The 14,761-nt window shown below is 44.9% G+C and overlaps 1 protein-coding gene across 3 annotated transcripts in view; it reads left to right on the forward strand.

Annotated features, from left to right (window-relative positions):
• The window catches only part of mapkbp1 (mitogen-activated protein kinase binding protein 1), a 368,915-nt gene that overhangs the window by 12,540 nt on the left and 341,614 nt on the right, over positions 1–14,761 (forward strand). For all 3 annotated transcript variants that reach the window (XM_068039616.1, XM_068039618.1, XM_068039619.1), the window contains exon 2: positions 7,870–7,961. In XM_068039616.1, coding sequence (XP_067895717.1) covers positions 7,870–7,961 — 92 coding nt within the window. The remainder of the gene's footprint in view (positions 1–7,869; positions 7,962–14,761) is intronic.

A 14,761-nucleotide genomic window follows, 5' to 3' on the forward strand; every position in this document is an offset into this window, starting at 1 on the left:
TCTGAGAGTGGCTCATATATTAAGTCTCTTGAGTCACGCAGAATCATAATTAATAATAAATCTTGCAATTCTCAGTCTTTGGGTCGTGCAAGTTCCAGCAACTCGCTTCTGTCCATCAGATTCTGCACTTCTGTCCCTTTCAATGTTTCCTGCTTCTTCTCGGTCTTTGTCTGTCTGACTCTCTCTCTGTTGTTCTGGGCTGGATTTTATGGGCTCCCTGAGGCAGGGCCAGAGGCGGGGTGGGGGGCACCCATACAATCACAAAGGGTTGCATGTGGGGGGGTGGAGGACCGTCGCCAAACGGTTATCCCAGGGGCGGGATTGGTCATTGCTGGCATTCCCGCCCAGAGGTCAATTGAGGCCCTTAAGTGGCCAATTAATGGCCACTTCCTGCTGCCATTGGGATATTACGTGGGGGCCTCAACCACGCAGGGAGGGCATCTTGTAAAATAAAGCACCCTCCCTGCGGGCATGGGAGGGTTGGGGTCCCTCCTTTGTGGGCAATCTGTGACCCACGGAGGGTCCCCGCCGGGAACCACTTTACCCCCCAGGGCCCCCTTTCCCCTGGATTGCATGACCAACCCCCCCACTGGGGCCTTCTGGACTGGCCCCGATGGCCCCGCCTCACTTACCTGAGATCCGGGGTTCCACCTCTTGGGTTTGGGTCTGAGGCCTCTGCAGTCCCGGCAGTGGCTACCAATTCTGGTGGTGCTGCTAAGCTGCCAGCCCTGTGATTGGCTGGCAGCTCTTGGAGACGGGATCCCCGTCTTGAAACGGACAGAGATCCTGGTGCTGGAAACTAAGATGTTAAAAGAACAGAGGATCGTACCGGGGGTGGGAGGGGGGGAGTCGCGAAATGGCCGAGGTGGGGTTCCCACCCCCCGTCTTTTCAGCTTGGTGCTGGGAGCCTGGCCTCCTCCACAAAATTCAGCCCTTTTTCTCTGTTTTTCTTACTCGCGCTTGCTCGCTCACTCACTACCTGTCTTTTCACTTTCCCCTTGACGACCTCTGTTTTTAACACCCGCCCTCCTGTTTCTTTGTGCTACCACATCTCAAAGCAAGCAACAGCATGGATTCAGTGCTTTTTCTCTTCCCCTCCAGTCGGGACCTGCCTCAGGAATTCTATGATATCACATGCCTTTAGTTAGCAATGTGAAGTTTGAACACATGCCAATTGGTCTGTCCCCCCAGTCCTCCTGACTTGCATTATTCACTGGAAGCAGCCTGCAGTCTGTGCTGATCTTTCTGTCTGACTGTTCCCTTGTGAATCTTTCTCTTGCTGTTCCCCTTATTAATTTCTCTCTGTTGCTGACCTCACTTGTTAATCTCTCTGGGGCCACAATCCTTCAGTCTCCTGCTGTAACACTAGTGGCTGGGGCCCCTCAACCCTCTAGAAAACAACAGAAGTCTGGTTGGGCCAGATTGCCACTGTTTCCTAGAATCTCCTTATTAGCCTCATGATCATTGTCCTTTCAAGGCAAGAGGGAGAGAAAAAATGTTCCTGCTCCTTTGGGTCAGTTGTGAATCAGCATATTGGATGAGGATAGTATGTTGAATGAGGTGAGGGGGTATCAGCCTCCATATTGATAGATGTGGACTGGCCCAAAGTAGCATCCTGGAGCCTGGAAGAAATTTTATTTTCCTTTTTGCAAAGGGAGGGAGTTTGGGCCCCTGTAACAAGAGGGCTGCAGAGGATAGGACTGGAGAGTGAAGGGAAAGGGGACCTGGGCAACTTCAGCCCCAATGTTGGGTGGGTGGCAATATTACAAAGTATTACAGTACGGAAAGTTTATCTACCTTCCCCTTGAATGCATCTGTACAATTCACCTCTACTACTCTCTGTGGTATGCCTAATGTAGGGCTTCAGCTCGACTGTCCAATGCTAATGAAGTGTCCTCCCCCGACCCTACAAACTCTGGTAGGGTCTTTGCTGGAGGGCTCTATCCTGACAGCACAACCCACAGATTTTCCACCCTTCTCTTCCTGACCGATTCCCCTTGTTAATTTGTCTGTCTCTCTCTATCTCTCCCCATCTCTCTTTTTCTTCGGACTGATCCCTCTTGTTAATCAAGTTCCCTCTCTCTCTCTCACTCTCATTGATCCTCCTTATTAATCTTTCCCTTTTCTCCTTCACTTTGATCTCATTTCTCTCTCAGTTAATCTCTGTCTGTCTGATACTTGCTTTATCTACCGTCTTATCTCCACACTGGTTAATCTTTCCCTTCTCATCTGGCAGATCTTTCTTTCTTGTTTTACCCACTGATTCTGCACAAGAAACATCAATCCCAGTGGTTCATGGACAACTGCAACCCAGACTAACTATAACCCCCTCAAGGTCCTTGACTTCATTCCTCGTTACATTGTACATGTGTGTGGAGAGCTGATCTAGAGTTCATTCCATAGCTGAAAAGAACGGCATAAATCTACATAGGTGTATGGTAATCTAGATATAGATTTAGAGATACAGCACTGAAACAGGCCCTTCGGCCCACCGAGTCTGTGCCGACCATTAACCACCCATTTATACTAATCCTACACTAATCCCATATTCCTACCACATCCTCACCTGTCCCTATATTCCCCTACCTATACTAGGGGCAATTTATAATGGCCAATTTACCTATCAACCTGCAAGTCTTTTTGGCTGTGGGAGGAAACCGGAGCACCCGGAGGAAACCCACGCAGACACAGGGAGAACTTGCAAACTCCACACAGGCAGTACCCAGAATTGAACCCGGGTCGCTGGAGTTGTGAGGCTGCGGTGCTAACCACTGCGCCACTGTGCCGCCCATGTCGTGGTTATGTTACTGGACTTGAGTCCCACACCAATGTGCTTGACTCCTAACTACCTTCTGAAGTGGCCTGGTAAGCTCAGTCCTGGAACTCCCTACGTTGTAGGAGCACCTTCGCCATATGGACTGTAGTGGTTCAAGAATGAGATCCACCGTCACCATTGAGGTGAGGTGAGAGTGATTGCCTGTGACATCAAGGCAGCATTTGACCGAGTGTGGCATCAAGGAGCCTGAGCAAAATTGAAGACGATGGGAATTGAGGGAAAGCTCTCCACTGGCTGGCGCCATATCTAACACAAAGGAAAGATGGTTGTGGTTGTTGGAGGCCAAACATCTAAGCCTCAGGACATGGCTGCAGGAGTTCCTCCAGCATTGTGTCCTAGGCCCAACCATCTTCAGCTGCTTCATCAATGACCTTCCCTCCATTGTAAGGTCAAAAGTGGGGATGTTCGCTGATGACTGCACAGTGTTCAGCACCATTCGCAACTACTCAGATACTGAAGCAGTCTGTGTCCACGTGCAGCAAGACCTGGACAGCATCCAGGCTTGGGCTAAGTGAGTAACATTCACGCCACACAAGTGCTAGGCAATGACCATCTCTAACAAGAGACAATCTAACCACCCCCACCACCCCCCCCCCCTTGACATTCAATGGCATTACCATTGCTGAATCCCCACTATCAACATAGAAACAAATGGTTACAGCACATAAGAAGACCATTTGGCCTGTCATGTCCATGCCAGCTTTCTGCAAGAGCAACTCACCTTGTCCCACTCCCCTGCCTTTTCCCTGTAGCCGTGCACATTTTTTCTTTTCAGATAATTATCCAATTCCCTTTTGAAAGTCATGATTGAATTTGCCTCCACCACGCTGTGAAGCAGTGCATTCCAGATCCTAACCACTTGCTGCATATAAAGGTTTTTCCTCATGACGCCATTGCTTCTTTTGCCAGTCACCTTAAGTTGGTGTCCTCTGGTTTGCGATCCTTCTGCCAATGGGAACAGTTTCTCCCTATCACCTCTGTCCAGACCCCTCATAATGTTGAATGCCTCTATCAAATCTCCTCTTAATTGTCTCTTCTCCAAGGAGAACAGCCTCAGCTTCTCCAATCTGTCCATGTAACTGAAGTTCCTCATCCCTGGAACCATTCTCGTAAATCTTTTCTGCACCCTCTCAATGCTTCACATCCTTTGTAAAATGTGGTGCCCAGAACAGGACACAATACTCCAGTTGAGTCATCCTGGGGGTTACCATTGACCAGAAACTGAACTGGACCAGTCATATAAATATGGTGGCTACAAGAGCAGGTCAGAGATTGGGAATTCTGTGGCGAGTAACTCACCTCCTGACTCCCCAAAGCCTGTCCACCATCTACAAGGCACAAGTCAGGAGTGTGATGGAATACTCTCCACTTGCCTGGATGGGTGCAGCTCCAACAACACTCAAGAAGTTGGACACCATCCAGGCCAAAGCAACCCACTTGATTGGCACCCCATCCACCATGTCATGCTAGGTCCCCACCTGCCAAGAATGAGGCACATAAATTTTGTCATGAACATTAATTTTTAACTATTGTTGGAGTGAGGAAATGATTTGTTAAACAAATCAGCCATGGCTGGAAAAGAACATTTACATACTAACAGACATCGAAGGTGGAGGAGCTTGCATTCCAGGTTGACTGCTAAGATGGCCGAATACACAAACTGACATGGTCAAACCAGCTCGTTACATGACTCGAAGAACTGTAACTACAACTCTTCAGATATTGCCTCAAACTTTTCCACTTTATTTTTCTTCTCTTTTCTGTCTCTACTTATTATGTGTGTATCGCGTATGCATGCTAGCGTGTGGTGCGGTGTGTATCTGTAGGCGTTAACCGAATTAGAGTTTAATAAATTTCAACTTTTCTTCTTTAAACCTAAGAAAGCCTGTTATGCTGGTTTCTTTGCCTTATAATTGGAAAGCGGTGAACAAGGATTCACCAAGGGGGAGCTTAAAACTTGGTGTGTTTAAAATTAAACCCTGTTACAGTTAGACCAGGTGAAGGCTGAAAGGGAACCCTAAACCTCTTTTTCGCCTGGCCGTGATAACCGTCTTAAACATTCACTCCCTTCACCACCGACGTACAGTGGCAGCAGTGTGTGCCATCTACAAGATGCACTACAACAACTTGACAAGGCTGCTTCGACAGCACCTTCCGAACCCGTGACCTCTACCACCTTGAAGAACAAGTAACAGACACATGGGAACGCCACCATCTGCAAGTTCCGCTGCAAACCATGCACCATCCTGGCTTGAAACTATATCACCATTCCTTCACTATTGCTGGAATGCCCTTCCTAAAAGCACTGTGGGTGTACTTGCACCGCATGGACTGCAGTGGTTCAAGACGGCAGCTCATTGCCACTTTCTCGAGGGCAATTAGGGATGGGCAACAAATACTGGCTGTCAGTGATGCTCACATCCCATGAAAGAATTAAGAAAACACGTGCTTGGGGCTAACTAGGGGTGGGCAATAAATGGTCACACAAAGCATTGCTCCTTCACACTAAGTCCTGTCTCTGCTCACTCCAACATGGCACTGCTACTGGGTATTGTGTTTAACACATGATACTCTATTGACTCCATATGAATGAGGTACTATGAAGGTATCTGCAGCCTCATGTGGTGTATGCCATGATGTAAGAGTTGGTGGAGCAATAATTTTTCGATTAGAAGCTGTTCTGCTGCCTGGACAAAATTAGAGGCTGGGTTAAGTGATTAGCATTCCTTATTTAGAAGCACATTGTGTTGGGTATTCCTGGTTTAGATGTACATCATGTTGGACGTTCCTGGTTTAGATGTACATCGTGTTGGATGTTCCTGGTTTAGAAGCACATTGTGTTGGATGTTCCTGGTTTAGAAGCACATTGTGTTGGATGTTCCTGGTTTAGAAGCACATTGTGTTGGATGTTCCTGGTTTAGAAGCACATTGTGTTGGATGTTCCTGGTTTAGAAGCACATTGTGTTGGATGTTCCTGGTTTAGAAGCACATTGTGTTGGATGTTCCTGGTTTAGAAGCACATCGTGTTGGATGTTCCTGGTTTAGAAGCACATCGTGTTGGATGTTCCTGGTTTAGATGTACATTGTGTTGGATGTTCCTGGTTTAGATGTACAGCATGTTGGACGTTCCTGGTTCAGAAGTACATTGTGTTGGGTATTCCTTATTCAGATGTACATTGCATCTAAACCAGGAATATAAGATATAGGTGAATGGTCAATCATCCCAAGATATCCATGAATGTACAGTTAATTGTACAGTGGTTTTATAATGTGTGAATGTTCACCTGTATGTGATTCATAATGGATTCGTAAAATGTGTCAATATTCAATTTTAAATACAAGCTTTTTCATTTCTCATGCCTTGTGCTGCCAGTAAGTGAAATTCCCAGGTCTTTAGTTATCTTGAAGATTGAGGATGAGGGCACTACTGAACCGATTAACCTTTGGCATTAGACACACTAATAAAATTGTATGTTTAAAAAAGACTTCCTGTGGACAGGTGTTGTCCTGTTTTTCTATTTTATCATTCCCCTGCAGTTGTTTCCTATTCTTTTCTGAAGTCAGCACAAGCTGGACTCAAGTCAACAGTAGTTGCATCCCTTTGAGAGCTTGCCCAAGTAGTGTGGGAACCTGGGTTATGAGTGGAGGAGGGAAGGCTAAGTGAAGTCCATGGTCTGTGAAAGAAATGGATTTTATTGGCCAGATAGCTTTTTATCTCATTCCATGGTTAGTTAATGATGCATTTAAGAGGCCCTAGGGACATCCTGATTAAGTGCCCCTTGCTCAGTGCCATGGGATTGCTGCATTCTCACTTGATGTGTAGCAGAGAGTGCAGGCTCAGTGAACTGTGTTTGCCCTGGGGACAGGAGGCCTTAGTGGGCCAACTTGTCAGTCGTCGTAGATGAGAGCAGTTCTCATTGCCATCTGTATTTTGTAACCGTGGTTGCAATTGAATGGTGATGTGATGCTTGTGACCAAGGTCCTCAAGTATAATTTTGCAAAAGGAAATTTACTGCTCTCGTAGTGTGCCTCACAGCAGTTTGTGACTTTCTGTTTGTTGTAAGTATTTGGTAACTGGCTAATTGGGATTATGTGAGGCAGAGCAGAATTGTTCCCCTCACCTGCAGTAACAATGTCTCCTGGGATGATATTCCTTAATGTGTTTAGGAATTTGGAAATATGATACTACCAAACAATATGTGGTTCTGCTTTTGAACATGTTTTGTGGTGTTGTTGCTAACACTCTTCCCAATAACAACATGCATTTATATAGCGCTTTTAACGTAATAAAATGTCCCTAGGTGCTTCGCATGACTATAATCAGAAAAAATTGACACTGAACCACCGAAGGGGATATTAGGAGTGGTGAAAAATGAATAAGATTTTAATCAACTTCTTAAAGGTGGAGAGAGAGAGACCTGGAGAGGTTTAAGGTGGGAGATTTAGATCTTAGGGCCTAGGTAACTAAAGTTATAGCTGCCATTAGTGGAGTGAAGGAAATCAGGGATGCGCAAGAGGCCAGAATTAGAAGAATGCAGAGTTCTTGGAGAGTTATGGGGCTGGAGGAGGTTATAGAGATAGGGAGTTGGTGAGGCCATGGAGGAATTTGAACACAAAGATGAGAATTTTAAAATGGAGGCATTTGGGGACCTGGGGTCATTGTAGACCAACAAGCACATGGGTGGGGGTGGGGGGGGGAAATGAGTGAATTGGTATGCGTTAAGAAATGGCAGTAGAATTTTGAATGAGCTCAAATTTACAGAGGGTGGAAGATGGGAGGCCTGCCAGTAAACCTGACAATATTAATCTTGTGGCCAATGTGGTCATGCTATGGTTCATTTGTTCTCCAGTTGAACTCTCGTCCAACGCAAAGAAGAAAGACTGCTTCATGTGACTTCCCAAGCGTAATGCAGCACACTAAATGCCACATGGTTATCAATTGGGCTGATTGATTGAGGCCCATGTCCTTTTGATCCAGGATGGGTCTTCCTATTCCCAATAACTTGTTACAGCCTGTGTTTAACTCTCTGCAGGTGACTCTGGAGAAAGTGCTGGGCATCACGGTCTCTGGAAGCAGTGGACTTGCATGTGACTCAAAGACGGGACTCGTAGCCTATCCATCAGGGTAAGTGGGTGTTTACATTGAGTTTGACTCGCAGAATCCTGATACCTTGAAATGATCTGATTGCCCAGCCTGGCATCTGCTGCATTTTTCAACCAGTATTTGTTTTTTATTTGTCAACTTAATTTCCCTCGCTACTGAGTTGATATGTATGGTTGTGTCTAGGTAATCAAATGCTCAAGAGTTTGGGAAGCTAACTCTGTTGGACAAAATAGTGACCTAAAGCTTGTGAATATATGATGCGCTTTAATATATGAATTTGAATGCAGCAATCGATGCGGTTTCGCGGCTGCACACTCCCAGGTATGAGGGGAGCTGGTTACCCTGTATGTGACCCACCCCACTGCCACCTATCCTGCACGAAGTAGAGAGGTGCTTTATTGGTCAATGCTTGTTTGCCTGTTCACCTTTCTAGCCAGACAGCAATGCAAGGAGGTGAAAGGGGATATGAAACCAAAGAAATCGCCTTAATAGCAAACTGATTTGTATATAATATTCCTTTAGCTTGTGCTGGTGATAGAAGCAATTGGAATATATTGATTTTTACAATCTATACCTGCACAGATATTTGCAGGAGCCAAAGAGAGTGGCTTCAATTTTGCCTAAATTAAACTGAAGGATGTTTTAGTTCATTTGCTCTCACTGGGTAACTATATGGAGTTGCTGTTGTTCAGCAGGATAAGAGTTACTTGCTGTGTAACTGAGGGGAGTTGCCATTTGTTCAGGGTATGAGGCACTCACTGTATAGCTGAGGAGTTGCTGTTTGTTCAGCAGGATAAGGGTTACTCACTGTGTAGCTGTACAGAGTTCCTGCTTGGTTAACAAGGAAAGAGTAAAATTAATTCAGTTCTTGTACCCTTTCATATAGAACGTTGGCGCAGGTTCAGATTTGACCTGGTATATATGTGTGTGCGTGTGTGTGGTAATGAAGTAAAATATAATCACATGTCACATTGCTGTAGCTGGAGGTAGTGGGGGAAGGGCTAGTCAGTGATATAGTGAGTTGTGTTAAAGGCCTCAAGGTAGTCGATGACAAATGGAAATTGGTGAATAACTGAAAAAGGGTTTCGTACTGAAACTGTGTACGTATGCACACCTTTCTCTGTTTCTGGCTCAGATGCCAGGACAAGGTCCTGATAAGGCCACGCTTATAATTGAGTCACCGAGATAATATGCTCACCTTCCATTGTCCCACAGAATTTGGTTTGTTTCTCTGAGATACCAATGGGGTATATTCCAATACCCCTTTTCTGTGTGTATATATCTGTGGTTGTCTCATTCTTCCTCTCCTTCTGACTATCTCTCCTGCACTATTTTGCTAATTCTTTCAGTTTGACTCTATCACTCTGTACGAATATGTGGGGGGTGAATTTTCAACTTGTTGCCTGGGTGTAAAGCTGGTGTGCATCGGCCGCCTGATTTTTCCTTCCACTGGGAGCCACCCACTGACTGTAAAGGTTGAAAGTCAGACCCAAAATAAGTCATGAAATAAAAACAGCAAGTGCTGGAAATACTCAGCAGGTTTGACCTCGTATGTGGAGAGAGAAACTGAGTTAACGTTTCAGGTCTGTGACCTGTCATTAGAACCAGAATAAGTCAGTTCTTTCATTGCTGCATTGTGTGTGTAAAAAAAAAAATTGACCGCACTTATGCGAGAAATGCACAGTTGCACACTGACGCACGTGGAAGCGAGCCCATTCTGTGTTTACATAGATGTGATCATTTGTTTCATACACGACGGCAGTCTATTTTTAAAAATATCCTGTCAATTGCCTTCATTGTAGTTCACCTGGCCTGATGGCCTTTAAAGCCTGTTGATAATGTTATTGCTGACACATTGCTGAGGGCTTTAACAACTCAAGGTTGCTGATGATTGAATTGAGCATTTATAACCTGGATTTCAAAGCATCACATGCCAGTGCTGCGTTTAGTTGAATTTTTATTGGAAATGTGGACGCTTCATGGCCTTGTCCCTTCCTGTCTCTCTAATTTCTTCCAGCCCCACAACCCTCCAAGATACCTGTGCTCCTCTAATTCTGGCCTCTTGAACATCCCCAATTTTAATTGCTCTACCATTGGCACCCATGCCTTCAGCTGCCTAGGCCCTAAGCTCTACAATTCCCTCCCTAAACTTCTCTGCCTCTCTCTCTTCTTTGATGATACTACTTAAACTCACCTCTTTAACCCAGCCAGTCCTAATGTCTCCTCCTTTGCCTTGGTGGCAAACTCTGTCTGATTATGCTCCTGTAAAAGCACCTTGGAATGTTTTAATATGGTAAAGGCATTATATAAATGCAAGTTGTTTGGTGGGGCTGAAGAGATTGCCCTCCATTCTGGGTGCCATGGAAACCGTGAGCCCTTGAAGCCTTACAGCACATTTTGTTGTTTGGCTCCTTTGACCTTTGTAAGACTAGTACCCGTCGACAGCTGCTCTGGTTTCTAGCCACTAATCTGAAGCCGGTTGTTGAGTTACGTGGGAGCTGGCCTTTATTGAAGCCTTCTGATTTTCCCTTTCTCTCTTTGTTGTGAATTACTAACAACATAAGAGCTAGGAAAGGACTCTTTAGACCCACAACATGTTGAGCAGGTTGATGATTTGATTAGGCTGTCTGTTATTTCTGTCATGTATCAAAGGAGGGTTGGGTCATGAGAGAGGCTCCTAACTTTATGATATCATTAACAATGAAATCAAAGACATTATTGTCTGCAAAATGGCTGCAACAGGCATGCAATAGGGTGTGGAACAATTGCATTTGTGGGTAAGGTGAAATCGTTGATTTCCTGCCAAAGGAAACGAGAAAGGAATATCAAACCTTTTACTGAGCCCCTTTGTAAAGACACTTGCCCAGTTTTGAGAGTAAACATCAAGGATAACCCCTTGCAAGGAGGTTTATGTCTCCTCTTTCTGTGCTGTGTTTGACTGCGTTGGCTCAGGTACAGGTAGGGATAGAACAGGATCCGTGCCTGTTGGACAGGTACATTTTTGCACATTCAAATTCCCTGCTGCACACCCATGATTTTTGCAATAATTTGCTTGTGGTATCATTAATAATCACATCACCTGAGGATTTGCTCAGCTGGAGTTTTTTTTAACCATTGGGTTCATCTCAACAGAAATGAAACTGATTTGTGGGAAAAGGTGTGGAAGAGCTTTGCTGCATTCACCCTACTCTTATAACACGTGGCTGTTACCTCACTCTACCATGGTGCCTCCAATGGCTCAGTAGCACTCTCATTGCTGAGTCAGAAGGTTGTGGGTTCAAGTCCCACTCCACAGACCTGAGCAGAAATTCCATTCTGACACTCCAGGTGCAGTATTGAATGAGTGCTGTCTTTCAGGCAGATGTTAAATCAAGAATCTGCCTGCCCTCTCTGCTGGACAAGTGAATGACGAAGGTTTGGACAGTTGAGATTCACACAATGGGAAGCGACTGGACCCCATAGCAGTACTGAGGGAATGCTGCACTGTCAGAGGTGCATCTTTCGGGTGAGACATTAAACAGATTCTGTCTAGCCTCTTGGGTTAGCGTGAAATATCCCATGGCACAATTTCAGAGAAGAGCAGGGGAGTTCATCCTGGTGTCCTGGCCAATATTTATTCCTTAACCAACATCACAAAAACAGATTTTCTGCTTATTTATCTCATTGCTGTTTGTGGTAGCTTTAAATTTACGGCACTGAAGAAAGACATTCGGCCCATCCTGTCCATGCTGGTCGAGGAAGTGCTACCCAGCCTAATTCCACCTTCCTGCACGAGGTTCGCAGCCCTGCAGGTCACAGCTCTTCAAGTAGACATCCAAGTACTTTTTAAACGTGGTGAGTGTTTCTGCCTCAACCACCCTTTCAGGCAGTGAATTCCAGGTCCCTACCAGCCTCTGGGTGAAAAAAATGTTTCCTCATCTCCCCTCAAATCCTTCTAACAATTATTTTAAATCTATGCCACTTTGGTAGGAGGAATAGATGTGCAGAGTATTTCTTAAATGGTAAGAGATTAGAAAGTGTAGATGTACAGAGGGACCTGGGTGTCCTGGTCAATAAGTCACTGCTAACATGCAGGTGCAACAAGCAATTAAGAAGGCTAATGGTATGTTAGCCTTTATCGCAAGAGGATTTGAGTACAAGAGTAGTAAAGTCTTACTTCAATGGTATAGAACCTTGGTTAGACCGCACCTGGAGTACTGTGTGCAGTTTTGGTCTCCTTACCTTAGGAAGGATATTTTTGCCATAGAGGGATTGCAACGAAGGTTCACCAGACTTGTTCCCTTCAACCATAGTGGTGTTATCCGTATACAAATCTTCAATTAAGGTTATAAAGTTCTTGGGCAAACCCGTTCTTGCCAATGCTTTTGACAGATGCTTATGTCCGATTGAGTCAAATGCTTTTGCCAGATCGACAAAGACTACAGATAGATTTTTACGATTTTTCTTGGCCCCTTTAATGATGTTCTCCAATATTGTGATATTCTCATTGCACCCTGGGGTTCCTGCAAGGAAACCCTTTTGTCTTGGGTTGATCTTAACCACTTCGCTCAGCCTTTTTGCAATGATCTTAGTGAATATCCTGAGTAACATCGGGCCGATAGTTATAGGTCTCCAATGGTGAGGCTGTCCAAGAAGAGAGATTGGGGAAACTGGGCCTGTATTCAAAGAATGAGAAGTGATCTCATTAAAGCCTACAAAATACTTAAGGGAATAGACCTGTAGATGTAGGTAAGATGTTTCCCCTAGTTGGGGAATCTATAACCAGGGGACACAATTTCAAAATAAGGGGGAAGCCACTTAGGACAGAGATGAGGAGAAATTTCTTTACTCAGAGGGTTGTAAATCTTTGGAATTCTCTACCCCAGAGGGCTGTGGAAGCTGAGTCATTGAGTGTGTTTAAAGTAGAGATTGACAGATTTCTAAATACTAATGACATCAAGGTATATGCAAGTAGTGTGGGAAAAAGGCATTGAAGTGGATGATCAGCCATGATCCTATTGAATGGCGGAGCAGGCTCGATGGGCTGAATGGCCTACTCCTGTTCCTATGCCCCCTGTGTATAGACCCCTCTGTTAAGCTCGGCCCCATTTACTCCATCTAGCCACCTTATAATTTTATAAACTTCAATTAAGTTACCTCTCAGCTTCCTCCGTTCCAAGGTAGGCAACTCCAGCCTATCCAATCTTTCTTCATAGCTAAAATTTTCCAGTCCTGGCAACATCCTCATAAATCTCCTCGGCACCCTCTCTAGTGCAGTCACATCTTTCTGTAATAGAATGCCCACAGCACAGAAGGAGGCCTTTCGGCCAGTCGTGTCTGTGCCAGTTCTCTGCAAGAGCAATTAACCTAGTCTTACTCCCCTGCCTTTTCCCTGTAGCCCTGCAAATTTTCTTTCTTCAGATGATCATCCAGTTCTTTTTGAAGGCCTGGATTGAATTTGCCTTCACCACCCTCTCAAGCAGTGCATTCCAGATCCTAACCACTCGCTCTGTTATTAAAAAAAAAAAGTTTTTTCCTCATGTCGTCTCTGGTTCTTTTGCCAATCACCTTAAATCAGTGTCTTCTGGTTCTGGATGCTTTGGCCAATGGGAAACAGTTTCTCCCTATCTACTCTGTCCAGACCCCTCATGATTTTGAACAAGTCTCTTCTTTTATTTTTAAGGCTGAGTTAGATTCTTGATTGACAAGGGAGTCAAAGGTTATAGCAAGTAGACAGGAAAATAGAGTTGAGGTCACAATCAGATCAGCCATGATCTTATCAAATGGCGGAACAGGCTCAAGGGATTGAATAGCCTACTTCTCCTAATTCTTACGTTAACCTTCCCTTCTCCAAGGAGAACAGGCCCAGCTTCTCCAACCTCTCCACATAACTGAAGCTCGTATTCCCTGGAACCATTCTCGTGAATCTTTTCTGCACCCTCTCTAATGTCTTAATATCCTTCCGAATGTTTGGTGCTCAGAACTGGACACAATATTCCAGTTAAGGCCGAATCAATTGTTATACAGTGTCAGGCAAACCCCCCACCTGCCAAGACTGCGGCGCACATTATTTTGCCACATGAACATTAAAACTTAAAATTGCAGGCCCCTGACTGGAAAGACATTTGCATAGTAACAGACAGTGTTGGAACAAAGGAACCAGTCCCTGCCCCAATATGCTGAAGAGATCTGGTCAAACCAGTCAGTCACATGACCACATGCTGGCCAACTAGGGGAGTTTTAAATTGGAAAAACAGAATTTGAACTCAGAAAGCCCTGTGCTCCCAGTTGGAACAGAACCTCCTCTCCAGTCCTGCCTGCTCCATCCCTTTCCCACAGAACTGAATCTTGTGGAAACATGTGAGCCTCAAAGGGAGAAAAGTCTCCTACATGAACAAGGTTTAGGAAGGACACTGGGCCCCGATGAACAGCAAGACTATCTACAATCAAGTGAGCTCGCAGTACAGTAGACAAGAAACTTTTCTGATATTGCCTGAAACCTCTCTCTACTATATTTTCCTCTCTTTTCTGTCCCTATTTGCATGTGTGTATCGCGTATGCATGCTAGCATGGGCGCGTCGTATATCCGTAGGCGTTAACCGTATTAGAGTTTAAGTTTCAATAAAATTTCATCTTTCTTCTTTAAACCTCAGAAAACCTGTGTGAATTGGTTTCTTTGTCATATAATTGGAAAGCTGTGAACAAGGATTCACAAAAGGAAGAGCTCAAAACACAGTGTGTTTACAAATAAAACCCTCTTGCAATAAGACCAGGTAAAGACAGCAAAACACCCCAAGACACATTTCTCACCTGGTCAAAACAACAGATTTATCATAACTTCC

Source organism: Heterodontus francisci, chromosome 9 (genome assembly GCF_036365525.1).
Source record: "Heterodontus francisci isolate sHetFra1 chromosome 9, sHetFra1.hap1, whole genome shotgun sequence".
Taxonomy (NCBI): Eukaryota; Metazoa; Chordata; class Chondrichthyes; order Heterodontiformes; family Heterodontidae; genus Heterodontus; species Heterodontus francisci.